Below are 27,179 nucleotides of genomic sequence, written 5' to 3'. Positions count from 1 at the left end.
TCAGATCTTGTTTTCAAATGTTTAAGTGTTATAAACAATACACTCTTCAATTGATTCTTAACAGGAGATAGAAAACCATCTTGACAAGGACACTGAAGGTTATGATGTTGTGTTAGATGCCATTGATACAATGCAGAGAGTGGCATGGCACATCAATGATATGAAGAGGAAGCATGAACATGCCATTAGATTACAGGTGAGTCAAAATGCATCCTTCATCGACTATGTTCTGTCTTTTGTTTGGGTTTTGTTCATATGCTTTGGACAAATGTTTGACACATTGAAAAGATTATTGTTTTCAGTATTTCAAACATCAAAATGCCCACTTGCTGAACCATTTCCAAAGTAATATTTAACATGAATTTGATTTATTCATACAAGCTTCTTTAAAGCCAGAATGAGAGTTGAACAGCAAATTTGCTTCAATAGTAGACTGTAGAAGATATCTCCTCGAACAGAGCCCAAAGTTTAATTATTCCTATTTTGTGCACTACTTTGGGGATCTTGGTAATTACAGGTGGCCCTCAGCTAATGACAATAATTGGGACCAGAATTTTTGTCACTAAGCAATACAGCCATTAAAGACAACCTGTGATTGTGCCACTTAGAGGCGGCAGTTCCAGCTGCACCTCTAAGTCCAGCAAGGATTGTGCAGGTTGTTAAAAGAGGACTTCACATAAGTGCAACTTTTGATTTCCTGCCAGCTTCCCCATTGATCATGTGGCTGTGGGAAAGCTGTGCCAGCCAGAGCTTTGCAAACTGGTCTTAACTACATCTGAACTATTGCTAAACAAGGATTAAATCAGAACAAACAGTAATGGTTTAGATTAGAAAATAATTATCTTAAGATATTCTAGCACAATCTGTTTTTAATGTGCTGCCTCCTGCCCTCTCTTTCAGGAAATACAGAGTTTACTTACAAACTGGAAAGGCCCAGACCTGGCAAGCTATGGAGAGCTGGTGCTAGAAGGAACCTTCCGCATCCAGGGAGCCAAAAATGAACGCACGTTGTTTCTCTTTGATAAACTGCTGCTTATTACAAAGAAGAGAGAGGAGACATTTACTTACAAAGCTCATATCTTGGTATGGCAGGTTGCACTTTGGGGGAAGATTAAGGGTGTAATGAGTGTGTATCCTACAAGGGAGCGGAAGTGGGATATTTCGCTAATCCTTATTGTTTCTTTAATAGAGCTTCTGGGTTTTCTTTTTCCCCCCCCTCTCTTCTGTAAGTTGTCAGCAGAGACGGGGAAAAATAGAAGTTCCCTATAGTGCAGGGATCTCCAACCTTGGTCCCTTTAAGCTTTGCTGGCTGAGGGACTCTGGGAGTTGAAGTCCACAAGTCTTAAAGGGACCAGGGTTGGAGACCCCTGCTATAGTTTATACACTGAAACAATTTAAACACAACAATAAATAAAAATAATTGACCCTATTTATTTATTTTAAAAAAACCATTCTGGCATATGTATAAGGATAGACTCTGATGAAGAATAGGATCTATTGTTTAGTCAGTCCTTCAGCTTTTAAAAATCATTTGCTGCTTCCTTTCCCCCTTTCCTGTTTCTGACTTCATCCTTTTAATTCTTTGCTTTTATTGCTTCTTTTTTTTTTCTGAACCTTTCTCAGGATAACTCTGAATAAGTAGCTGTTATCAAAACCTTCCACAATTGCTCTGCTTATCAGTTTTCTTTGCTTTTAATGGTTTGTTTCTTACCTTTCCCTAGGCTCTTTTTTTTTTTTTGCCACTCAGCTAACTTGGTACATTTCTAAACACTCCACAATAAAATTAACATTTTTTTTAAAAAAAAAGAGTCTATTAGATTTTTCTTTCTGCATCTCTTGGAACTGATGGTTTTTGTTTTTGTTATAGTGCGGCAATCTTATGCTGGTAGAAGTCATACCGAAAGAACCTCTTAGCTTCAGCGTCTTCCATTATAAAAATCCCAAGATGCAGCATACCGTTCAGGTATTTTAAAATCACCGTAGACTGAATATATTAATAAATAATTAAATATTAATTAAACATAATATGAAATTTGAATTTCTCATAATTACATAATTATCCCATGAAGCAGCACTATAATTAAATTCATAGATTTAATTCTTATCTTTATACCTGTGCGTCGTTCCTATTCCTTATTATCTAGATTTTTTTCTCTTTTCCCTTATCTTTTGGAGAAAAATATGTGATTCTACTGTAAAGTTTAGATTTTATAATAAAAGGTAAGGTAGAAATAAAGTTTCCCAGCAATAATATGGAAAGATGGTTTGTCATTGCCTTCTTTCCGCGTGTATTTTAAATTTCCCTGTCTGGTTTGCAATCCTGAGACTGTTTAGCAATCTCTCATCCAATTTACTAAGTAGAGCCCCTCCTGTACAATTTTCTGACATCAGCACTGATTGATTACAGGCTGCCACTTAGTTGAATCCATTTTTATCAGAGATAGAAAAATATGGATGTATTTTCAAGCTAGCATTGTGCCTAAAATTGTCTGTAATAGGTGGTGATCTGTGTGTAATTTTGTGGTTTGTGCTTTAGTTTTGACAAACAAGAAAATTCTAATCGTTTTTGGAAAAAGAGCCAGCATATCAATTTGAAGTCAGATCTTCTCCACATTCCAAGAACTTTTACTGATTTTTTCCTTCTGGTATTTCAAGAACTATAATTTTTTCTAACTGTCTTGTCCTTTTGAAATAGGCAAAATCACAGCAAGATAAGCGCCTTTGGATTCTTCATTTGAAGAGATTAATTCTAGAAAACCATCCTGCTAAAATTCCAGCTAAGGTAAAACCTTTTCATCATTTTTTTTTAAAGCAAGCATTTTACTTTTCTTGTGAAGGAACATCTGTGCAGCCGTGTCATTACATATAGTACGTGATTTCATAGCATCAATTTAATATTCCTTTGGATCAGGCCACTTCAAACAGTTTTGCCTTTCAAAATATTATTCCATTACTTTATTATGGTAATTGATCTTCTGCCTAATTTATGATGCGCAAAATCTGTTATTAAAATACTTGCAGAGATTAGGACAGGGAGAGCATGGACAGCATGATTCCTGGAATTCTTTTCAATCTCTTTACCACTTGTTATCATACCACTTGGCATCTGAAATAGTGAAGGAGAGATAGTGGATCTGTGTTACATTGGTATGTATTTGTATTCACTGGGAAGAACAGGATGGGCTACCTGTATTTTGCTCTGTGTCATGTGACTGGGAGGCAGGATGACTTAGAAAGAAGCACTTGGCTACTCTTTTGAGCAGCTACCTAAGTCTCTCTCCCCCTCCACCCAATTCACTGGGGAACATTTTCTGCATTTCTGTTGTTGTCGTTGTTGACAGTCTAATCTGGGCCATTTTCAAACTTCACCGGCCACCCCAGATTTGGTCCCATTCTCTGATAACAGATAGTCTCCAGACCTTCTTAACATAATGTATTTCCAATGATCTATTGAGATAGAAAGAATAAAAAGAAGTAGGTATTAATTCATCTAGCTCAGTATTTGGTATTAACATATATGATCTCTTTGCTGTTTCAATTGGGAGTGTTTCCCTGTCATATTCAGAGATGTCTATATTTCTGCATGCCAGTAGTGGTCTTCCAAGGATCATCCTTTCATTACCAATCTATTCTTGCAATTCTGGAAGAAATGCAGGCTGTTTTTCATTCACTAAACATACTGCAAAGTGAATTCAGTTTGAATAGTACTGTAGAGTTATTCTGTACCGAACCAGTTTTCCTACAAAACTACCCAAAACTTTAACAAATGAACAGATTAACAGAGTTAGAAGGGACTTTGTAGGTCATCTAGTCCAACCCCCTGCCCAAGCAGGAGACCCCACATCTGCCTCTACCTAGGATTGAATTCATAACTATGGGAAGCTTAGAGGAAAATCTACTCTTTTTTTCACCAATTTGTATTCTATTCTTCTATCTTTCATTTGGCTTTGACTTCTGTTTACTTCACCACTGCTGTTTCAGCCAAGCAATACTGAGACATAAGAAGCAGCATTTTCACTCAAGAGGTCTGTCTCTAGGCCTGTAATTCTTAAATAGTCCTGGAGTCTTTACTTTGGCAATATGTACATCAAACAATCCTTGGAAGCTTGTCCATGTCAAATGATTTATTTTTTTAGTATTTTTATCTTGCTTTTCTGTAATGGAGAAATGCTTCCTGGTAAGGAACAAGAAAAATAAGTTTTTACTACGCCAAGTGGAAGGTGTACAGGTCTTGGAAGGATCTATTCCAGGAAATGAAAGAGTGATTTAAAGTGATTTAAGTATAAATTCTACATCGCATACAGCAAAATTTGCAATGACTGAGTTGTCCAAAATCTGGGGAGGAAAAGGGATGTGTTTCTATTTCTTATCAGTTACCAGTACACACACACACACACACACACATCTACTCCTACCTACCTTTTGGAGTAACCCCAGGGGTGGGCTGCTGGGGGTTTGCAGGGGTTCAGGAGAACTCTTAAGATTCTGTGCAGTTCGAAGAACCCACAAATCCTACTCCTGGCTGGCCCCATCTTGCCCCTCCCAGGAGTCCCCACCCAGCCATTTTGAATGCAGGTAAGTGCATGGTGCACGCAGAGGCTCGGGGAGGGCAAAAAACAGGCCTACTGGAAGTTTGGGAAGGCCGGAAATGGGCCCATTTTCAGCCTCCAGAGGGCCTCCGGAACCTGGGGAGGCCGTTTTCGCCCTCCCAGAAACTCGAGGAAAGCCTCCAGAGCTCAAGGAGGGCAAAAATGCTCCTCTCGCCATGGTGCAGGAGGACGACTAGGCCACGCCCACCATGGCCACGGCCCTCAGCAACCGGGCAGAGAACCTCTTGCTAAAATTTTTGAAGCCTACCCCTGAGTAACCCTGTCTTCATTATTAAATTTTTAAATTAATCCTTTTTAAGGATGGAAGAAAAGGATGTTGATAAATTCTTAACTGAACTAGGATCTGATTCTATTTCTATTCCCTGAAAATCATTTTTTCATTTGTTGAATTGATCCGCATATTATTATTATTATTATTATTATTATTATTATTATTATTATTATTATTATTATTATTATTAATAATTAGATTTCTATACCACCCTTCTCCCGAAGGACTCAGGGCGGTGTACAGCCAAAATAAAACAAACAATACAATATACAATTAAAACAAGAATTAAAAAACTTATTAAACAATTGGCCTAAAACTTTAAAAAACGTTTAAAATTCTAAAAACCCATTAAAATTCATAATATAAATTTAAAATCCAACAAAATTTAAGCCAGCCCCGCGCGAATAAATAAATGTGTTTTCAGTTCGCGGCGGAAGGTCCGAAGGTCAGATATTTGGCGCAAATCAGGGGGAAGTTCGTTCCAGAGGGTAGGAGCTCCCACAGAGAAGGATCTTCCCCTGGGGGCCGCCAGCCGACATTGTTTGGCGGACGGCACCCTGATTAAACAACCTTGGATATAATTACAGCTTTTCCATATCAGAGGCTTTCTGCTCGTTTAAAAAAGGGCATCTGCTTTTTTGCTGATGTTTTTCACACAGATTTGATGCAGCCTACTACAATGTATCTTAAACACTCCAAATGTTATTCTAATGCTCAACTTCTTTTCAGAAGGAATGATAATATTAGATAGGTGCTGGTACAGGGTGCGTATTTGAATTTCATGAGCAGGAGTCAGAATTGAATCAGTGGAGAATGTTTATTTTTGCACTTCAAATATATTGACACAGATGCCGTCACATTTGTTCTCTGACAAATGGCATTTCCTAAGACACAATGAGGAAGCACTGAATAACAATAGCACTTAAACATATATACCGCTTCACAGTGCTTTATAGCCTTCTCTAAGCAGTTTACAGAATCAGCATATTTCCCTCAACAACCTGGGTCCTCATTTTACTGATCTCGGAAGGATAGAAGGCCGACTAACTAACTAATTAACTAACCCTAACCCTAACCCTAACCCTAACCCTAACTGCTCAGAATTGAACTCCTACAGTGAGCAGTGAGTTAGTCCTAGTCCTGCATTCTAACCACTGCACTACCACGGCTCTGAAACAATAGAGATGAAATTAATAATGATGCCAAAACATTTATATATTAGAAAAATGAATTCATAATGAACTATAATTGTGTGTATGCTGTACAACTGTAACACTTGGCTAAATGGCAGCAATGGTGTATGTGGAAAGCAACTAGATAAAATAAAATAAAGTAAAAAATAAATAAATTGCTAAGCTTCTCCAGATAATACTAGACTATAACTTCTATCATTTCTGACTATCCACTAGATTGTTAGTTGTGAGATGACTTGAGTTTTACAGTATTTAGAGGACCACCCATACCTGGTACATGCCATCATTTTCATAAACCAAACGTTAGCGTATAATTTTTGAGTGAGATAACATTTTGTAGAGAAAATAATAAAAGGGTTTTTATGAAGTTACTGTAGTGTTAGGTTGGTATTTACATCTCAGGTTGTACACTTGCTACACCTAGTGGACAATAGCTGAAGTACTGCTTTAATCTTGCAGATTTATTTGTATACAATGTTGCCATGTAAAAACAATGTAGGATGCATTTCCCCCATCAACATATATTTTTTTTAAAAATACACAGAGAGAGGATAAAGCAAAATGCAGGTTTCTTTGGGTTTGGCGTGTTATATGACTCCATTAAAATGGATGCGGTGACTTCGGGGCTAAGATGCTGAGCTTGTCAATCGAAAGGTCGGCAGTTCAAATCCCTAGTGCAGTGTAACGGGGTGAGCTCCCATTACTTGTCCCAGCTTCTGCCAACCTAGCAGTTTGAAAGCATGTAAAAAATGTAAGTAGAAAAATAGGGACTACTTTTGGTGGGAAGGTAACAGTGTTCCGTGTGCCTTTGGCATTTAGTCATGCTGGCCACATGACCACAGAGACATCTTTGGACAGTGCTGGCTCTTCGGTTTTGAAACGGAGATGAGCACTGCCCCCTAGAGTCGGGAACGACTAGCACATATGTGTGAGTTGTTCCTTTACCTTTTTTACCTTATGACTCCATTTATCAGTCAACTATAGTAAATCCTGTTGTAGGTTTAAGAATAATGTTAATGGAGAAAATTTGTTCAGATAATATGGTAGCATAAATATGAGATTTTGAGTCTTCTTTTTCATCTTATTTTATTGAAAAGACAGTGCCATGTCAGGATAACAATGCAAATAAAGCAAAACCAGAGAGAGATCAATGATAAATCTTAACATACATGCTAACTATAAGTGTACTATGTTTACAGTAATTGCAACAATACACAAAAAAAGGAAATAAAAGAAAACTTCTACTAAGTTTCTACTTACATTAGCTTATTTACAAATTTTTCCATATTATATCCATAGTTTTATACATCTTTGTTGTACTGACATTCATAAACTTCCCTCTCATTTCTACCTCTTGTTTCTATCCATTCATAAAATTTATTCCATGTCCTGTAATATTTTGAGTCTTCTTTATCTTTAATTTTTAAAGTTAATCTGTCCATTTCTGCACAATCCTAAATTTTCTTAATTATGTCATCATCCGGTGGGGTTTTCACATTTTTCCAATATTTAGCATATGTAATTCTAGCTGCCGTCAATATATGTCACTAAGTAGATGGTTGCTTTGTCATAACTTTCTGAATAAATTTTGAGTCATGAATCTAATTAAGAATATTTATATACATTTGCGCATGAAGAAGCAGTTGCAGGAAAACCATTGGATGAGAGAGAAATTCTTCATACTTTTTACTCTGCTAATCCTTGACAGCAATGCCTTTCTAGGTCGTTCTTTATATTTTTTTACTATAAAATCAGAAATCATTTTATAGGTCAGAAAATAGTTATGAATGAAGCATTTGGGGTGCGAGGTAGGGGCAAGAAGGGATTGCATCACTTGTGTCTAAAAGTATCCTCTAAACTACATATTAGGTTGTTGAATATGTTGGGGCATACATATTTGTCAATATTAATCTATGGTTTATCAGAGAATCAGAAATTTATATGATGATTATATTTTGCTTTTCCTCCTAGACCAAAATGCAATGTGATCTAATTCATCTTAAAGTCATAACTGGGTAGGGATTTAAACTGGATCTTCATAATTCCTTTCCAATCCTGTGATAATTCAATTTTTGCTAATTGATCATTCAATTCAACTCAATATTTCTACCACAATTTCAAATTTTGTTAGCAGCCTTGAAAGCCTGCAAGAGCAGGGAAGGTATGGTATAAATCAAATAAATAATTAATATCCAATATTTCTTTTTCAGGCCAAGCAAGCAATTCTTGAAATGGATGCAATTTGTAAGTATACCTTGTTTAAATAATTAAACTGCATTGCTATTCCTAAAGATGGGAAATAAATATTGAGAGATGTAGATACTCAATCACCATAGTTGATGTTAGCTGTCACTAGGTTTCTGGGGGCTGTTGATGTACTCATGTATGTCTCCCTTAAAATGTTGCATTATGCAAACTCACAAATGATAACTGGCTCACTCTGTTTCCAGACAGTGTGACTTTTGTAGGCGTCCTGTTTGTAATGTAGGACTGCAGATCAAGTTGTTTAGCTGCCCATGTAGTATAATAAAACTCCCACAAGCATCCTTAATCTGCAGTATAAGAGTTACAGTGTTAATACCGGTATGTGAAGATATTTTATATGAACTTCAGTTAGAAGAACCCTTTCAAAAGCCTGCTAAGGTATTTTCTTTTTAACTTCCTCTTATATACAATAAAAGGTTCTGTGTGGGTGGGTGTATATTATTTGTCTGTGTCTGTACCTATGGAGAGCTATTATCGTGCAGCAATTTTTTTGCAGGGAATATAGTTCAGAGACATTGTGCTTCCTGAGCAATAAGGACAGATTACAGCTACCCTTAACCCAATTTATTTTTCCCTGTATATGAGTGGGATTAAATTTACTGAAGACCCTTGTAAATATTTTTTTTTGTATTCTTGTATTGATCTGTCCACGATCTATTTTCCACTTTGTTGCATAATAGTGGGAGTTTTTGTGATGTACATGTAGAAAGAGTTGTGCCATGATATGGCTTGTTTGCATCCAATAGCATGTCAGATGATCAAAAATATTATGTGATATTGTTGTTTTATGTTCAGTTCATTTTTTTACTATAACCTGCCAATCATCTGTAAAGCTACATGTGAATGCCTTCAGGATACCTACTTTGCCAAGAGATGTGAAACTTGCCTAAAATGATTGGGTCATCTGTGGAGTATTTATTATTATTATTATTATTATTATTATTATTATTATTATTATTATTATTATTATTATTATTATTATTATTATTATTATTATTATGGCTTTCTTGAAAGGGACAAATGAATCCTATTCTGATGTGTTGTGATCTCTGCCTTTAGTTGCATGTATCTATATAAATCTTGGCATGAATCCTATTTCCTGATTTTACTTCATTGTGGCAGATCATACAGAAGTGTAGTTGTGGCTCAACCTTATACATAAAGCATTACTTTCAAAATCAGAGAATCTTTTTTTTTTTTAATAGATCATCCGGGGTTCCATTACAGTCCAGAAGAAATGAAAGCTTCAAGTACAAACTCTAAAGAGGGCATTACTCCACAAAGGATGAGAAGGAAATCAGGTAATAAATTTTGTTTTAGGTGAGCTTATATTTACAATTAGAATGGAATTAAGAGGAAACAGTTTCAAATTTCATATGAATAAAAGACAGATTTAAGACTGAAAATAGAAGCAATATTAAAGTTGTAATGCGAGTCATAGTAGGAACAAACTTTAAAGAATTTATACATACATATGGTAAAAAGATATTTTAATTTTACAATTTAGCAGTAGTTTGTTATTACACTCAGTAGTGGGATTTGCTACTGAATAGCCACATGAGTTTGCACTGCAAATGACTTATTTGAGCAGATTTGTTTCTCTCACAAATCCACACTTCATTTTGTTAAATAATATACATCTGTGATATTTTTATCTGCAGACATATAAAGTATATAACAGATACCTTTGTAACATACTCATCTTTATAAAATATGAAATATGATACAGTCATCATTTCTGGTTGGATTTACTAGACTCCAAAAAATTGTTGCTTTTCCTGGTGGAAGAAATGAAGATGAGATAGACTGAAATAAAAGGCTCCTTGCCCTGTGCCCTACATAAATGCTGATTATACTGACTAAAACAAGCCACCTTTTCCACATACAACTACAGAGGCCTCAAACCTCTGTTGGTATCCACGCAGTAATTGCTTTGTCTAGCCTCAGCTGCCTTGTGCCTTCCCTTTTTAGAAGAGCCGTGTCAGGCCCAAACAACCAGGTTCATACACGAAGATATCAATAAGTTATTTTATTTCTCATGCCTGTTTCAGAGGAATCTTCCCAGACTGGTGGTTTGGACCAGACTAGATAAGGTTCAATGACAACCAAAGTGGGTTGGATCTTGCCGCCTTGTGCCTAGGTAAAGAGTCCAGGCTAATCCTGTGCTTGACTCCTCTCCCAGCTTGGCCAGCCTCTCCAACAAACCATGTAGTGCCTGTGGTAGTGTTCCCACTGCAGATATTAAGCCAGGATGTCTGCAGACTTGATTTTGTGACTTAGTGACTTAGGAACTTCCCTCTTGGAGTGCAGCTGAGATGGAACAGCACTTGCAGGTATCTAGTATCATCTGAGATACTAGAAGGGCTTTGATACTGTAGGACACAGGTGTCAAGCTCGCGACGTCAGGTTGCCATCATATGATGTATCGTGACATTTTTCCCCTTTGTGGAGCTGGGGTGGGCGTGGCCTGCATGTGACGCATCCAGCCCATGGGACACCAATTTGACACCCCTTTTCTAGGAAGATAGAATACCTACAGGCCAAATGTTCTCTATCCTATGACATTTCCTTTAAAGACCAAGGGATAAGACCAAGTTATCATTAACACTGCTTTTCAATCTTGCACTAATAAATCTCACATTTTGAAAGTATGGTAAGTTTCTCTGTAGTCCAGTTGAATGATATTGAAATATACAGTATATAGTGTTTAATTCTTTATCTATCCAACTGAAAGAGCCCATTGTTTAATAAGTCCTTTAAATTTCCAACCATAAAGATTCCCACTTTTGTGCAGGGATTTCTTCCTGAAATAGATTCCCTGATTTTTCAGGTAGAGTTATATAGGAAATCTGTTGAAGTAGTTTGGTTTCAGCAGCTACATGAAGATCTAGGAATTCCATTCCCAGGAATCTTTGTAATTTCAGCTTGGTAGTAATAAAAGCTGAACAAAGCTGGGTATGAGAGGCATATAAAATTAAATAATACATAATAACATTTTTACAACATTTTAAAAAATAAAAATATTAATAAATACATGTTGTTTTCCACACAGAACCTTCTTCCAGAGTTCATAAAATCACAAAATCAAATGGTAAGTTACATAATATCAAAATACAAGATATACTTTAGTTACAATGCATATTTAAGCATGGCACATTTCACTGTAATTATTCATGTAATTAACTGTAGAAAATGCATTTATATAGATTGTAATATCAAGCGTTAATAAAGATGTGTATCACAAATAATAGGAAAAACATTTCTAGCCCCTGAGCTTTTGTTTTTGTTACACACACACACACACACACACACACACACACACACACACACACATATTTGTTTTCTGAGGTTTTCGCGGGTGTTTGTATGTAGGTCTTTGGTTATTCGGGTTTTCTCCCGCGTAAAATTGGAAGTGTTTGGCGACGTTTCGACGAAGTCTCATTCGTCATCTTCAGGCTTCAGCTTCGTGCTTCTGGGAGCTTCTTGCTTCTTGCTCCCAGAAGCACGAAGCTGAAGTCTGAAGATGACGAATGAGACTTCGTCGAAACGTCGTCAAGACACTTCCAATTTTACGCGGGAGAAAACCCGAATAACCAAAGACCTACATACAAACACCCGCAAAAACCTCAAAAAACAAATATATATATTTATATTAATCTTGGTGAAACAGAGTATGTTTCCAACGTGACTAAATTATATTTAGCTCCAATTGTTCACAGTGAAAGCATACACATCCAATAGTAAGCATTTAATGGCAAAAATAGTGCTATAGATGGCATCCACTCACCAATCCTTACAAATGTAACTGAACAAAAGATACCCATCTGTGGTAGATTTACCCATGTGGACTGAAAGCTTCATTTACACTGCTTCAGGCTGCCATATGAGATTGTACTCTGCTGTAATTAAACTTCTGTTGTTGTTGTTACTTTAATTGTCTCATACTGCTGTTTTAAAAAATGGGGCTGCTTTAAAGAGTTGGAGGCTGGTTTTGCATTGGTGTTCCCACACTGCATAGCCCTGAATTGTGTTATTTCCTCCTCTAAATGAAAACAAGAAAACACAGAGACCTATTTACCTTATTAAGAGGAAGATTTCTCACTGCTTGCTTTATTTACCTTTTATCTTAACCCCATTAATTCTGTTGGGCAATAAAGTCACTACTGTGCTACCTAATAGCGGTTTCTGAAGCACTTTTTTCTGCAATGAATAAATTCTATCCAATTAACTAAGCAGTTGAGTAGTTTTTCCACAAGGAAGAAATATTTTCTAAAATATCCTTCCCATCCTACACCAAAACATAAATTTAAGCAGTCTTAAATTTCTTTTGATTATCCCTGGATAAAGCAGTATACTAAAAGTTAGTATAAATGCAACTCACCATATGATACTTAACATTTGTTTTTCAATCATTTCAGAAATGGACCCAAATTTGCAAAAGGTAAACAATATTGTTTATTCAAGGAACTGGCAGTTTTAAAAAACCAAATCTTGAATATTACCCATCACATTGAAAGCATATCTATCATCTATCTGTTTACAGGTAGTCCTCAACTTACAATCACAACTAAGCTCAAAATTTCTGTTGCTAAGTGAGACATTGTTAAGTGAGTTTTGTCCCATTTACAATCTTTCTTACCACAGTTGTTAAGTGAATCACTGCAGCTGTTAAGTTAGTAACATGGTTGTTAAGTAAATCTGGTTTCCCCATTAACTTTGTCAGTGGGTAGCAAAAGGTGATCACGTGACCCTGGACACTGCAACCATCATAAATTGAGTCAGTTGCCAAGAATTTGAATTTTGATCACGTGACCACGGGGATGCTGCAATGGTTGTACGTGTGAAAAACAGTCATACGTCACTTTTTTCAGTGCTGTTGTAATTTTTAACAGTCACTAAACAAACCGTTGTAAGTCAAGGACTACCTCTCTCTGTCTGTCTATGCTCTTCAGTTAAAAATTTCTATCTGGTAGCTTTATCCTTTTTTTCTGTTTTGAACATTTTAATATACATATTTTAATGACCATGTTGTAAAAAAAGGGAGAACAGGAACAGGAGCAAACAATCAAATGTTAAAACGAAGGGGATTATTGTTTGCAAAAACAGCAGAGGGCATATCATAGAAATCAAGAGGAGTTATAATATGAATCTTCCGAGCTAAAATAAAAGCTGTGTGTGAGAATATATGAGAAATGATAAAAAAACAGTGTGCATATGCATGCCCTGCAGAGCGCACCACAATATACAAGACATATTTTTAAAGCAGGATTGGAGGATTTCAAAGGCCACCCCAGTCTTTCAGCAATATGCTGAGGGTCAGGTGTGAACACCAAGGACCACAGCAGGCAGAATATTGAATCATTCTTTTAAAAATCATTTGAAAAATAAAGACAAGAAAAATCACTTTAAAAAGAGCATGATTTTTAACAAAAAAGTAGCATGAAGAGTATTGAGGGCTGCTCTGGATACTCAGCTAGGCTGTATAAAAGGTATACTGCATAGTACAGAATAGCGAGTACTTAAATCTGTATTTTTCCTCCCTCTACCTCTAGCGGATGAGTACTGAAGGAGCCCTGCCATCTCAGGCTGAGTTGTTCCTCAGTCCCAGGAAGAATCATTCACTGAATTGCCAACGGCTAGATTCAAATGAAGCAGCCTATAGCAGTGGTCAGGAGGACAATATTCTCACAGATGTTACAGATCAGATCGATGCTGATGATGAAGAAGAGAGCGAACAAGTAAGTGCCTTATTTCATGAAATGGAGAGCAAACACATCGATCCATTAATATTCAATATCATATGTAGAATGGCTCCATGAACCATACTAAGCTGAATAAACAATGGGGTATCCTTGCTTTAGCTTTCAGCAACCCAAATCAATTAACAGTGGTGGTGACCATTTTCACATCTGCATCCTAACCTTTGGGGGAATACAATAGGAATTTCTGAGTTCTTCGATCACTGTTGAATTCTGCCCTCTGCCAAAGATTAGTTCATGGAGCTTAGCAATAGAGGGAGGAATTCTCTCAAAAGAATTTCCTTCCAACCCTCAGTAGTTATACAGAGCTAACAGAAAGCATTTTGGTAAAGTGGTGAGAGAATGATCACATGATTTAAAAAAAAAAAATACAAAAGGAAAGACTGAATCAGGGAAAAAGACTGAGAAACATCAGATATAAAAAAGTGAGATGCAGAAAGTATAGCTAAAGATGTAATTTCCTCTTCTTGTTGATCTTCCTTCATCCTATCAACATTCATGGATTTCACTGTTTGCATATATTTATGTGTTACCAACATTTTAATATGACAATAGTTCCAAAGAAATCTTGTTTGAATTTACTCCCTGAGACCATCATAGATGTCAGTGTAGATAGCTGAATCATACAAAAAGAGTCTTCCATGGTATCAGTTGAAATATAGCATCTACTTGTTGAACTCAGAAAATTGCTAGGCTTTACTTTGGCTGAAATTAGACATATAGTTTAATATTCACCCATTTCCACAGAACACTCAACATTTACAGCAAAAACCAAAGGGAGGCCGCAAAAGATTGAATAGTCAAATTACTGAAAATTTTGAGAAACGAAGAACTTTTAATCTCAACATATGTGAAATTCAGGTAATTGAAAAAGTTGTAAAATCAACATGGCAGCACTTAACCAAGACTGGTTGAGCTAAAACAACCATAGTAAATATGATTGGATTAACTGTTTAATATTTGGATGGGAGTTTACCAGAGAACATCAGAGATGTAGCTTAAAATAGCAAGTTGAAATCATATCCAAGGTAAGAGAGTGCTAAGCCATGATTGTAATGATATTAATAAATTTACGTGGACATGGATATGAAACCATTCAAATTCCAATAATTTCCTTTAAAAATATCATGGAAAACTGATTTTTTTCATGTGTTGAGAGATGCAAATGAAGTTAAAAAAGGGGAAAAAATCAGAGGCTGGAACACAATAATCAATAAAAACAAAGAGTTATATGGGATCATTTAATGTTACTGTTTGCACATCCTATTATGCCCTTATCTGTGACTTATTCCTGGGAAGGAAAAAATATTGATAATCAATAGGTTCTACTAGGTTATTAAAACAAGTTTACATCAAAATATGAGTCAGGATGAAGTAGCATTATAAGATTCTCTTCCAGCTCTGTGAACATGTCATCAACTTTCCAAATTTTGGATCTCAAAAGGCACAAGATGCCTTTTGAGAAATGCCATTTTATGTGTACAGACAAACATAAAGGTTTGCAAGCAAGCAAGAACTCTCCAGTATCCTGGTTTCTCGCATGTTATTTAGTCATGGTTTTCATTATAGAATGAATAAAAGTGTATGTCTTAAACCTTAGAATACAGCAGAAATACCAGTGCCTCCTTCCTATGCAATTTAAGGAAGTGTCATTTAGGCTAAACAAGAATCGGAAATTTTAGAACTTAAGTTCATGATTAGCATTGATGTGATTAGAATACAGTCTAATAATATTCTCTATCTGAAAACTTCACAGAACTCCCAAAAATGTACAGATGACGCTCCTTCCCAGATGAACACAAAGCTTTCATTTTCCTGCAATGGGGATAGTCAGTTATCTGAACAATTTACTCCCCAAAACAACTCATTTGTGGCAAATATTTTGGGGAGAACAGCTGCAGTGAGAAATATCTGGACAGACCATCAGATTCGGCAAGCATTGTTCCCAAGTAGACGTCCTCTGCAAGACAATATAGATGATGATGACGATGATTACCAAATGTTCATGCCATCAGACTCCACATCCAATTTAAGTTCCATTGCATGTGAAGAAAGGATCCCATCAAACCGTCCTTGCAGCTGGCATGTAGGACTAGTTCATCAAAACGGTATTTCCAACCTGAATTCTCATAGAATTATGAGGCGGGCCAGCAGCGCTGGTGAAAGTAAAACTGGAGCAAGATATAGAAAGAATTACCATGAACAAAGTGCCTCTTGGAATGAAATTAAAAACTCCAGAAGTGACATGGACAATCTTCAAGAATGTCAGGAATCTTCAGAAGAATTGACTATAGATGACATAGATCATGTCTATGACAATATAAGTTTCGAAGATTTGAAGTTAATGGGGCTGGCTCAGAGGGAAGAGTCCAACCGTGCCCCACAAGGGTCAGCTAAAGATTCACTCTATGAGACATATGACCAAGACTATTCTTTCAAAAAAACGCAATTATCTCAAAACAGGACTTGTATTCCTAGCAGAAATGAAGCCATTCCCAGGAGAGAGGCTTCATCTGTAAGGTCTTATGAGTTAAGGATTAGTGAGGAAAATATCTATGATACCATTGGCCTTCCAGAAGAATCAGTGTCAAATTTCAAAAGTGATAACCTTAAATGTTCCAAAAAGAGAAGTTTTCTGGGCATGGAAACAGATTTTGCATGCTGTAACCAACTCCGACAATTTGTTTCTGAAGAAAGCCTCCAGTTCAGTGAAGATGAAAATCCCTATCATTATGTTCCATTAGATCGTGGCTGCTTAAGTTTGGCGGAGAGTTCCTCAAATTCTGATTCACATTCTCACAAGTCTGTTGCAGATAAATTATCAGAGGAAGTAGATGAAATCTGGAATGACCTGGAGAATTATATCAAGAAAAATGAAGAAAAGGCACGAGATCACGTCCTTGCGGCTTTTCCTGTCTCCAAAGATGAGGTTGAAAATCAAGCATCTAGCAGAACTAATGGTGGATCAAATAAAGATATAAAATATTCATTGACTATGCTCCCACTACCGGAAAAAAGTGCTTTGTCAAAAACTTTGCCAAACAAGGTAGCTAGGTTAAGTGAAGCCAACATTAAATTTGAAGAGGCAACATCATATAAAGCAAATTCACTAATAGATCTCAACAGATCTTCACTTTCAAATGACAGAAATTTTGCTGATAGCCTTTATGAATCTCCCAATAATATATTCTGCACAATAAATACAATAAATACTAATGGTGAATTGGATTCTGTGGATAAAACAAAGAATCGTGTTTTTATGATGGCGAGACAATACAGTCAAAAAATCAAAAAAGCAAATCAGTTTTTGAAAGTAAAAAGTGCAGAGCAAGAGCAATTTCTGAGTCGGCAACAGAAATCAAAGCACAAGGACTTGGCGGCCATTTTAGAAGAGAAGAAACAAGGTGGAGCTGCCATTGGTATGTTTATATTTTCCCTCATTTTTTAAACTGATCTGTTGAATATTTGAACACAATGACTTATAGGTATACTTTATCCATTCATTGGTCAATATTTCTATGAATTGACTGAAAAATTCCAATTAATATACTTATGCTAGCATTTCTTTCATATGAGTAAGATCTATTCCTCTGTTAATGCAGGCTAGGACTGTGTTGGCTTTTTTGGCAGCTGCAGCACACTCTGGGTTAAATATGAGTTGCAGCTGCCAAAAAAGCCAATAGTCCTAGGCTGCATTAACAGAGAAATAGAATCAAGATCACATGATGTGTTAATACCACTTAATAATGCCTTGGTAAGACCACACTTGGAATACTGCATCCAGTTTGGGTCGCCACAATGTATTTATTTATTTATTTATTCAAATTTGTATACCGCCCTATCTCCCTAGGGACTCAGGGCGGTTCACAGGCAAGTAAAAATACATATAAATACAGAGTAAAATATCCATTAAAAAACTTATTTGATATAGCCAAATAATTAAAAAAACAATATATATAATAAAACCCATTAAAATCTAAATTTAAAAATCTAAAAATCTAGTCCAGTCCTGCGCAAATGAATAGATGTGTTTTAAGCTCGCGGCGGAAGGTTCGGAGGTCCGGAAGTTGACGAAGTCCTGGGGGGAGTTCGTTCCAGAGGGTGGGAGCCCCCACCGAGAAGGCCCTCCCCCTGGGTGTCGCCAGACGGCACTGCCTAGCCGACGGCACCCTGAGGAGTCCCTCTCTGTGAGAGCGCACGGGTCGGTGAGAGGTATTCGGTAGCAGCAGGCGGTCCCGTAAATAGCCCGGCCCTATGCCATGGAGCGCTTTAAAGATAGTTACCAACACCTTGAAGCGCACCCGGAAGGCCACAGGTAGCCAGTGCAGTCTGCGCAGGGGAGGTGTCACATGGGTGCCACGAGGGGCTCCTTCTATCACCCGCGCAGCCGCATTCTGAATTAACTGAAGCCTCCGGATGCCCTTCAAGGGAAGCCCCATGTAGAGAGCATTGCAGTAATCCAGACGAGACGTCACGAGGGCGTGAGTGACCGTGCATAGGGCATCCCAGTCTAGAAAGGGGCGCAACTGGCGAACCAGGCGAACCTGGTAAAAAGCTCTCCTGGAGCCATCAAATGATCTTCAAAAGACAGCCGTTCATCCAGGAGGACGCCCAAGTTGCGCACCCTCTCCATCGGGGCCAATGACTCGCCCCCGACAGTCAGCCGCGGACTCAGCTGACTGTACCGAGATGCCGGCATCCACAGCCACTCTGTCTTGGAGGGATTGAGCTTGAGCCTGTTTCTCCCCATCCAGACCCGTACGGCCTCCAGACACCGGGACAGCACGTCGATAGCTTCGTTGGGGTGGCCCGGTGTGGAAAAGTACAGCTGAGTGTCATCAGCGTACAGCTGGTACCTCACACCGAAGCCACTGATGATCTCACCCAGCGGCTTCATATAGATGTTGAACAGGAGGGGCGAGAGAATCGACCCCTGCGGCACCCCACAAGTGAGGCGCCTCAGGGCCGACCTCTGCCCCCCTGTCAACACCGTCTGCGACCGGTCGGAGAGATAGGAGGAGAACCACCGATAAACGGTGCCTCCCATTCCCAATCCCCCCAACCGGCGCAGCAGGATACCATGGTCGATGGTATCAAAAGCCGCTGAGATCTAATAGGACCAGGGCAGAGGAACAACCCCTATCCCTGGCCCTCCAGAGATCATCCACCAACGCGACCAAAGCCGTCTCAGTGCTGTATCCGGGCCAGAAACCGGACTGGAACGGGTCTAGATAGACAGTTTCCTCCAGGTGCTGGGGAAACTGACATGCCACCACACTCTCTACAACCTTCGCGCGGCGGGTTGGAGACTGGACGATAATTACCTAACACAGCCGGGTCCAGGGAGGGCTTCTTGAGGAGGGGCCTCACCACCGCCTCTTTCAAGGCGGCCGGAAAGACACCCTCCAACAATGTAAAAAAAAAAATATGTAAAAAATATATTGAGACTCTAGGAGTGCAGAGAAGAGCAGCAAAAATGATTAGGGGACTGGAGGTTAAAACATATAAAAAACAGTTTCTGGAATTGGATATGTCCAGTTTAATGAAAAGAAGGAATAGTGGGGAGGGGTGTTCCAATATTTGTATCCAATATAGCAGTGTTCCAATATTTGAGGGGCTGCAACAAAGGAAGAAAGGATCAACTTATTTTCCAAAGCACCAGAAGGCAGGACAAGAAGCAATGGATGAAATCAAGGAAAGAAACAATCTAGAACTAAGGAAAAATTTCCTGACAGTTAGTCAGTGGAACAACTTGCCTCCAGAAATTGTGAATTCTCCAGCACTGAAGGTTTTTAGAAGAGATTGGACAACCATTTTCTGAAATGGGCTTCCTGCCTGAGCAGGGGGTTGGACTAGAAGACTTCTAAGGTCCCTTCCAACTCTGTTATTCTGATTTGAATTTTATAGTACTGGCAACTAATTGGCTTTTAAATTAAGCCACGTCTGATTTAAATCAGAAAAGCAGTGAGTTGCTCAGTGCATTTAAGGACTTGCCTAGCATAAATTCTAAACAGTTGTGTAACTTCATTTAATAAAAAAAATGTTAGAGGACAAAGGGTGGGGTGGCCAGATCACTAGAGAAGAGGTTGCTCCATTGGGCAGGGATCACTGCAAAAGGTGCATTTCCTAGATACCATCATATGATTTTAGCATCGGGAGACAGAAAACTGCTTAGGATGCAGTTTCAGGAATAAGTATGTAGAAGAAATGATAGAAGAAATTGTATAGCAGTAGTTGTCAGGCATGAACAACTGGACCCACACATGCACAGTTCAAGCTAATTACTTTAATTATGTTCTGTCTATAATACAGGAATCTACCCAGTCTGGCAACCTACTCCTAGGAACAATTAGATAAGGCTTCAAGGAATTCAGGGCAGGTTGATCTTAGCTCTTCTGCAATTGTGCAGTGACCAGGCTAGCTCCATGCTTGCTCCCTCTTCCTGCAGCGGGCACAGTATGTCACCATAGATGTTTCAATCAGTTTGGTATAGTATTTAAAAGCATCAGTCTAGAAACTGGGAACCATAACGTCTAGTCCCATGTTAGGCATGAAACCAGCTGAGGAGCCCTGATCAGTCACTCTCAGTCCTAGGAAGCAGGCAGTGGCAAATCACTATTAAAAAAGGAAACCTTGCCAAGAAAACTTCATGGATTTAGTTCAAGCAGTTGCCAGAAGTAAACATTGACTTGAAGACAACCAAAAATAAAATTAAGGGATACATATGTTATACAGATGGATTTCACTTAGGCTTCTGGTTGCATGAACTTCATGTACCCCAATTTGTTCCAGAGACATCCTTCTTGAGAAGAGGGAGGAGAAAATATAGGAAATGGGAGAAAAAGATCTCTGTGTCTAAGATCAGATGTTCATCTATATTTGTTTTGCAGTAATGGCATGTTAAAGACACTTGACTAAAAGTTTTTTTTAAAATATCCTTATTTATCAGGAAATATTAACTTGTACTTGTTGTCATTATTTTTTAAGGTTAGTTAAAACTTCCCTTTGTTTTTTAGGTGCAAGAATTGCTGAGTATTCTCAACTATATGATCAAATTGTATTCCGGGAAACCTCACCCAAAACACAGAAGATTACTTCTCAAGAAACAAACATAAGATATTCTTCACCTGTGTCCACGTCTCACTTAGCTGCAGAATGTTTAAAAGCTGAAAATTGGCTTTTGCACTCAACATATAGTAATGGAGAACTTTCTGACTTTTCTCCATGGCCAGAAAGTCCTCATCTGAAAACAAAAAGCTCCCTTATAGAAATGGGGATGACACCAAATGTGAGACCTGTAACCTGCTCAGTGCCTTCCTTTCAGACTCCTCTTGGTCCACACATTCCTGCACAAAGGTGGAGTGCTATTATAAATCAGCCCAATAAAGAGAACTTGTATCACAGCCACCTTTATAATTCTTTAGGGAGGACAGAGAACAATACAAAGCCACAGGCATATTGCAAATCGCAGTCCTCTTGTTCCATTGTGCGCAACAAGTCTGAAGAATCAATAAATTATCCACTTGAAATAAGGAAAAAGAATTTGCATTCCAATAAAAAATTTCTGACTGACCACTGTCAAGAATCAGTGTCCATTGCCACCCCTGGGCATTCAACATACGATGGGACAAAGCAGACCTCGGAAAATGTCTCAGACGTTATTCTACAAGATTCTCAGAAAATTTTGAGAGTTAAAAGGAACTTGCCCTCAAATGCACAAATAGCAACCCACAATTATTTTAGTAATTTCAAAGATACTGACAATGGAGAAGGAGATGATGATGATTACGTTGAAATTAAATCTGAAGATGAGGGATCTGATTTAGAGACTTTCTATAACCAAACAAAGGACTTGGATCCCAAAGTGAATCCACACTCTACTCCTTTAGAAACTCACAGTGGCAAATTACTGGATCCTTCTAAACTGTCAGATTCTTTCTTGACAACATGTGATGATTCAGACAAATTGAATGATTACTTGTGGAGTGTGCCATCTAGTAATCAGCCGAATATTGTCCAATCCCTAAGGGAAAAATTTCAGTGTCTCAGTTCAAGTAGTTTTGCTTAATGTTGCCTTTCCCCCCCAATTCCATTGTTCAGCCTTAATATGAAAGTTACAGTATGATCACCAGTTCTTGTAAGTCATATTGTTGTATATATACATATATATTTCTAATTACCATTATAGGAACAATACCTTGCATTTGTGTCATTCTGTTCTATATAGTGTCATTTTAGTGACTTTAGTATGTATTAGAACTGGCCACATACACAAGAATTTCATAGAAAGAGAAACGAGAAGGACAGTAGAACATCTTCAGTGGTTAAACTTTAGGTATTCGTAATTTATTTGCTTAAACACAGACGAATGAACTACTTTGGCTCAACCAAAATGTATTAATGTGTTATATGTACGTACTGGTTATGTTTCCACAGTTCTAATTAAGTAAAACTGCAAATGGTACAGACCAAATGGATCTTTGGGATCAGGCAAGAACATTTTTCAGGAATTCTAGTTTAGAAAATCCCCCTTTCCCCCCCAATGCACTAAATATATTATTTCTACCCCACCTCCAGTCATGTTTCCAACTCACAAACTTGATACCCACAAATCAACAGTAGCCTAGGACCCACCTGCAAAGTCTTCACACTGGCTTTGGCATCAATTTGAAGGAGTCTGGGCACAAGTTCCAATCTCTGGCCACCAGTCAGAAGACATGTATGCACGCCCTTATCAGTCTTAACATCAATCATGTAAGTGGGTCTAGAGAAAAATTTAAAATTAGACCGACTAACTAAATTGCTTCTTCAGGTTGGAATAGGGGTTTTTCCCTGGCTTACGTTGCTGTACATATCCCTTTTGTAAGATGGCTTCAGTTTGAAACACTTGAAAAAAATATGTGGATACATAATCTATACAACCAAATTTTACATGAAGGACAGTAATGATCTAAGTGCCAGCTGAAGTACCTTTTACTGAGCAGGATTTGCTTTCTTAATCATTCCACCAAAAAGCATAACAGCAGTCAGAATTTTGGTGGTGGTGACTTGGTGATTTGGCAAAGCCATTAACTTAACAAGTACATAATCTCTTCTACTAAAATAAGTACTGAAAGAGATATGCTCCCTAAATTACTTTGAAATGCATCATTCTGATGTTGTTTTTTCTTAGTAGAATCATGCTAATTCACTTTTATTTTTCTTGCATCGGGAACCTGCCCTGACTGCAAATCAAAATATGTTTAGTAAACAAGTGAAAAATAAGTTCATATGAATTTAGGGATTTATTTAATAAAATATGTAAAATATAAATATAGTAATAGATATCCAAATACAATAACAAGGTTGTGTCTGCTTTATTATACGGGAGGAATAATCTGAAAAAATAGTGAAATATGTAACATAGTCATATAAGGGACAAGCGTCAGTATATTTTGAGTACTTTTTAACCTTGCTGGCAGGGAATAAAAATAGCTGAAATTCAATATGGATGAGCACCTAAGACATTGTTTTTGTAAAAGCAAAGGGAATGATAATTATTTTCTGGTCTGGATGAAAAAATGCTGAGGAATCCCACCTCAAATTTTTTATATAGTTCATGATTGTAGATAGCTATCCTAAAATTAGACAAAAGTATTTAATTTTTTTGGGGGGGGGCTGCTTTATAAAATATGTACAGTAGCCAAAATAGAAAGGAAACTGTTGTTCATTTGTGTGAATATTATGTTTGCATTTGGTTAGTTGAATAACTCAGAAGATCACACATTTTTCTGAAAATATTTTAAATAGATTTACAGTTTCAGAAAGCTAACTGTATTCAGATTTTCAGCCTGCTCCAAGGATATTGTTTTCTAAGTTCTTGTGTTTAAACAGAATCAAGTAGGTGCCGTTTCATCCACAGAATGTAAGTTAACCTTTGAGTGACTAGATAGGCCTACAAAGCCACTGAGTGCTTCTGGACACATTACTTCATTAATTATCATGGGCAGAACAAAAATATGGAGAAAGTAAAAATGGTTGCTAAAATTAGAATATTGGGGCCAGAAAATATTGTATGTAAAGGGCTTGCTATCACATGTACTGTACATTCTTCGTTGTCCAATTCTAAAGGTGGGCATATCATCTCTTTAATAATTTACAGCTCTCCTTCAAAACTTGGAAGAGATTTTAGAGGAGCCTTATTTTTATCCAGGTAATATTGTTCGTAAAAAAAGTATTTTTTTTAATCTATTCTGTATTCACTGGTAGAACCTGGACTAAACTACTGGACAAATGGAAAATGAAATTGCTTATTCTGGATGAATTCACACCAATTTTCCTAGTTTCAACATAACACGTTATCGTTTTATTCTATTGTTAAGAAATAGACCCTCTCTGTTGCACTTTTACATAACTCATATTGTAAAGACTATGTAAAAATATATGTACATGTAGAAGAGTCCTTTTTCTCTTTTGTTATGCTTAAAAGCTGACTTTAAAGCATGTCAAACTTGTAAGTAAATGCTGCGTAGAAAAAAAATAAACACTACTTGCTTGCAGCAGTTAACCTCAATAGACTTTTTAATGAACTACTTTAATTTTGCAGAAATAGATAGTTGCAGAGGCTCTATTTTTTAAAGAAATATCTTTTAAAGCTTTATTGTGCCAACCCTTCAGCAACCTAGTTCTGCAATTATTGTCTTTGCCTGTCCATGCAACAGCCATAGCAAGAATGTGGGATTTCTGTACCCAGTAAGCTAGTCAAAGTAGTGAAAGGCCTAGGCAAGATGAATATTAATATTTTCACTCAAAATAACCTTTCCTGCACTGGTGAGACATATTCAAATCACAACTAATTTGGAAAAAGCCCTGTCTAGACTACCAGGAGTGGAATCTAATTAGGAAAAATTAAAATAACAGGCCAGGAGTAAAGTCTACAAAACAAACCTACTATCAGTGTCTTTGGCCAGCTGCCAAAGCTTACTAGCAGCTACAAATACAACCAAATACAAAAAGGACAGCTGCCAAATTCTTTAACATAGTGGGGAAAAACATTTTGAAGTTTTTGTTTGACTGCTGATGCCAACAGCAATCATTGCCTGTTGCTGGCTACTAACTGCTGTTTTAAATTTTCCAGTGTTTCAGATCTGTGTTCCTCAAATACAGGTAGTCTTCAACTTAAAAGTTTGTTTAGTGAGCAAAATTACAATGGCACTGAAAGTGTTTTTCACACTTATGACCATTCCAGCATCCCCATAGTCACTGAATAAAAATTCAGATGCTTGGCAACTGATTCATATTTATAATGTTTGCAGTATCCTGGGGTCATGTGAACATGTTTTACAAGGTTCTGACAAGCAAAGTCAATTGGGGAAGCCTGAACCACTTGTGTGATTCACTTAACCAATTGATTCAGTTAATGACTGGTAATATTCATAAAATCAGGGGTGTGCAAATGATAACTCACTTAATGACCACATCACTTAGCAACTGAAATTCTGGTCCTAAATGGTAAGTTGAAGACTACCTATAGTGCATAATGGACTAGCAATTTCTGTCTAGCAACCCTATACTCAACTTATTTTCCTCTGGGGTAGATATAAAAAAAACCCCACAGAATTAGTTTTTATCCTGGTTACTTCATGATCACATGATCTCTTAACAAAAGAATAAGTTGCTCCAGCTTTCTCACGTCCATTCTCTAATCTTCCTATCAACTGTACCGCATTGGAATTCATAGTTTCCCTTTCAAATGATAACATGGCCATAGCAACACACGAAGGGCATCATTTTTTAATTAATCGGTAATTTTTAAAATTGTCTTTAAAGACTCAGTAGGATTTATCTCCAAATCTACAACTTGAAAATTTTGAGTTAACTACTTTTCTCATGTCGGAAGAAGCCAAGACCTCTGCTCAGTATCCAGACACGGAGTGGTCCGTGTCACACTTAGGATTGCGCGCATCCAAGCCGTTCTATTTTCTATGGAGATTCTGTTATCCGGGTCAAGGGTCTCCAACCTTGGTAGCTTTAAGCCTGGCGGACTTCAACTCCCAGAAATCCCCAGCCAGCAAAGCAAACCTGGCTGGGGAATTCTGGGAGTTGAAGTCCGCCAGGCTTAAAGCTGCCAAGGTTGGAGACACCTAATCCAGGTCATGGTTGTTCCAAAGGTGCTTTTTCAAGAGGCAACTGAACTTTCCAGGCTTAAAGCTGCCAAGGTTGGAGACACCTAATCCAGGTCATTGTTGTTCCAAAGGTGCTTTTTCAAGAGGCAACTGAACTTTCTGGTTTTTCTTTGAAGACGTTTCGCTTCTCATCCAACAAGCTTCTTCAGCTCTAACTGGATCACCAGGGAATGGAAGGAATTTTTACTCCTTGCAGACAGGTGGTGGTTCTTGGATAAGAAGCGAAACTTCTTCAAAAAAAACCCCAGAAAGTCCAGTTGCCTCTTTAAAAAAAGCCCCTTTGGGACAACACCGTTCCAATTTGCAGCCTCGCTGGCGCCCTCCGTTACCTGCGAGGCCTTTTCTTTCTCGGCCCGCAATACGGGAAGGAAGTGCGACCGACACCCTCCGCCGGAGCTTGGCTCCGCCTCGCCTCCTGCAGAGGCTGGAGCCAACCCAGCGCTGTCCGGCAGCCAGCAACCCTACTCCGCCTCCCTTCCAGCCACACCGCGCGCGTCCTTCTTCCCCAGAGCCCAGCTCCTCCTCCTCCTCGCCGGGAAGCACCGGGTACTCGTCGGCCGTCTTCTTCCCCGCAAAAAAATGAGGTTTTCCGCCTTACGCCGCCTGCTCTGCAGACCAGCGGGGCCCGCCAAGAAAAGCTTCGGTGGCTTCCCTCGCAAAAGGCTGCACCCCGTGCCGACCGCTGGCCCCGCGGCTCTCTCGCCCCAGCGAGGGATAAGCAGCACGCGGCGCTGCGGCGAGAAGCAACAAGGCGGCAGCAGCGAAGGCGCTCAAAGCTCCGCGCTGAGGTAGGCGGCTGCCGCGTGTGTGTGTGTGTGTGTGTGTGTGTGTGTGTGTGTGTGTGTGTGTGTGTGTGTATGTATGTATGTATGTATGTAATATAAATAAAAAGTGGCGGCTGCCAAATCCCACCACTC

The 27,179-nt window shown here is 38.2% G+C and overlaps 2 protein-coding genes and 1 long non-coding RNA gene across 17 annotated transcripts in view; 2 read left to right on the top strand and 1 right to left on the bottom strand.

The window, feature by feature from the left end:
* PLEKHG1 (pleckstrin homology and RhoGEF domain containing G1) overlaps nt 1-22,299 on the top strand; it is a 132,495-nt gene extending 110,196 nt beyond the window's left edge. For 6 of the 7 annotated variants that reach the window (XM_058169548.1, XM_058169575.1, XM_058169565.1 and 3 more), the window contains 12 exons: nt 65-196; nt 901-1,083; nt 1,868-1,963; nt 2,696-2,782; nt 8,285-8,318; nt 9,545-9,640; nt 11,392-11,430; nt 12,758-12,780; nt 13,892-14,077; nt 14,846-14,959; nt 15,855-17,517; nt 21,115-22,299. In XM_058169548.1, the coding sequence (XP_058025531.1) occupies nt 65-196; nt 901-1,083; nt 1,868-1,963; nt 2,696-2,782; nt 8,285-8,318; nt 9,545-9,640; nt 11,392-11,430; nt 12,758-12,780; nt 13,892-14,077; nt 14,846-14,959; nt 15,855-17,517; nt 21,115-22,166 (3,705 nt within the window). In that variant the 3' untranslated portion in view covers nt 22,167-22,299. The remainder of the gene's footprint in view (nt 1-64; nt 197-900; nt 1,084-1,867; nt 1,964-2,695; nt 2,783-8,284; nt 8,319-9,544; nt 9,641-11,391; nt 11,431-12,757; nt 12,781-13,891; nt 14,078-14,845; nt 14,960-15,854; nt 17,518-21,114) is intronic. The other variant, XM_058169557.1, reaches the window with a different exon arrangement.
* Nucleotides 2,791-26,931, bottom strand: LOC131191498 (uncharacterized). Of its 2 annotated transcripts, none has more exons than XR_009153519.1 (4): nt 26,806-26,931; nt 22,733-22,862; nt 3,968-4,174; nt 2,791-3,447 (listed from the first exon to the last, which is right to left on the bottom strand). It is a non-coding gene; the product is annotated as an uncharacterized LOC131191498 (long non-coding RNA). The 2 variants fall into 2 exon arrangements; XR_009153520.1 differs by lacking the exon at nt 26,806-26,931 and adding an exon at nt 26,592-26,704.
* Nucleotides 26,807-27,179, top strand: part of MTHFD1L (methylenetetrahydrofolate dehydrogenase (NADP+ dependent) 1 like) — a 138,118-nt gene continuing 137,745 nt past the window's right edge. For all 8 annotated transcript variants that reach the window (XR_009153498.1, XR_009153510.1, XR_009153511.1 and 5 more), the window contains exon 1: nt 26,807-27,050. Coding sequence is in view for 5 of the 8 variants with exons in the window: in XM_058169615.1 (XP_058025598.1) it covers nt 26,842-27,050 (209 nt within the window). In the remaining 3 variants the exon portion in view is untranslated. The remainder of the gene's footprint in view (nt 27,051-27,179) is intronic.

Source organism: Ahaetulla prasina, chromosome 1, assembly GCF_028640845.1.
Source record: "Ahaetulla prasina isolate Xishuangbanna chromosome 1, ASM2864084v1, whole genome shotgun sequence".
NCBI classification, from domain to species: domain Eukaryota; kingdom Metazoa; phylum Chordata; class Lepidosauria; order Squamata; family Colubridae; genus Ahaetulla; species Ahaetulla prasina.
The sequence above is the reverse complement of the archived record's forward strand: the minus strand, read 5'-3'. Positions and strand labels throughout refer to the sequence as shown.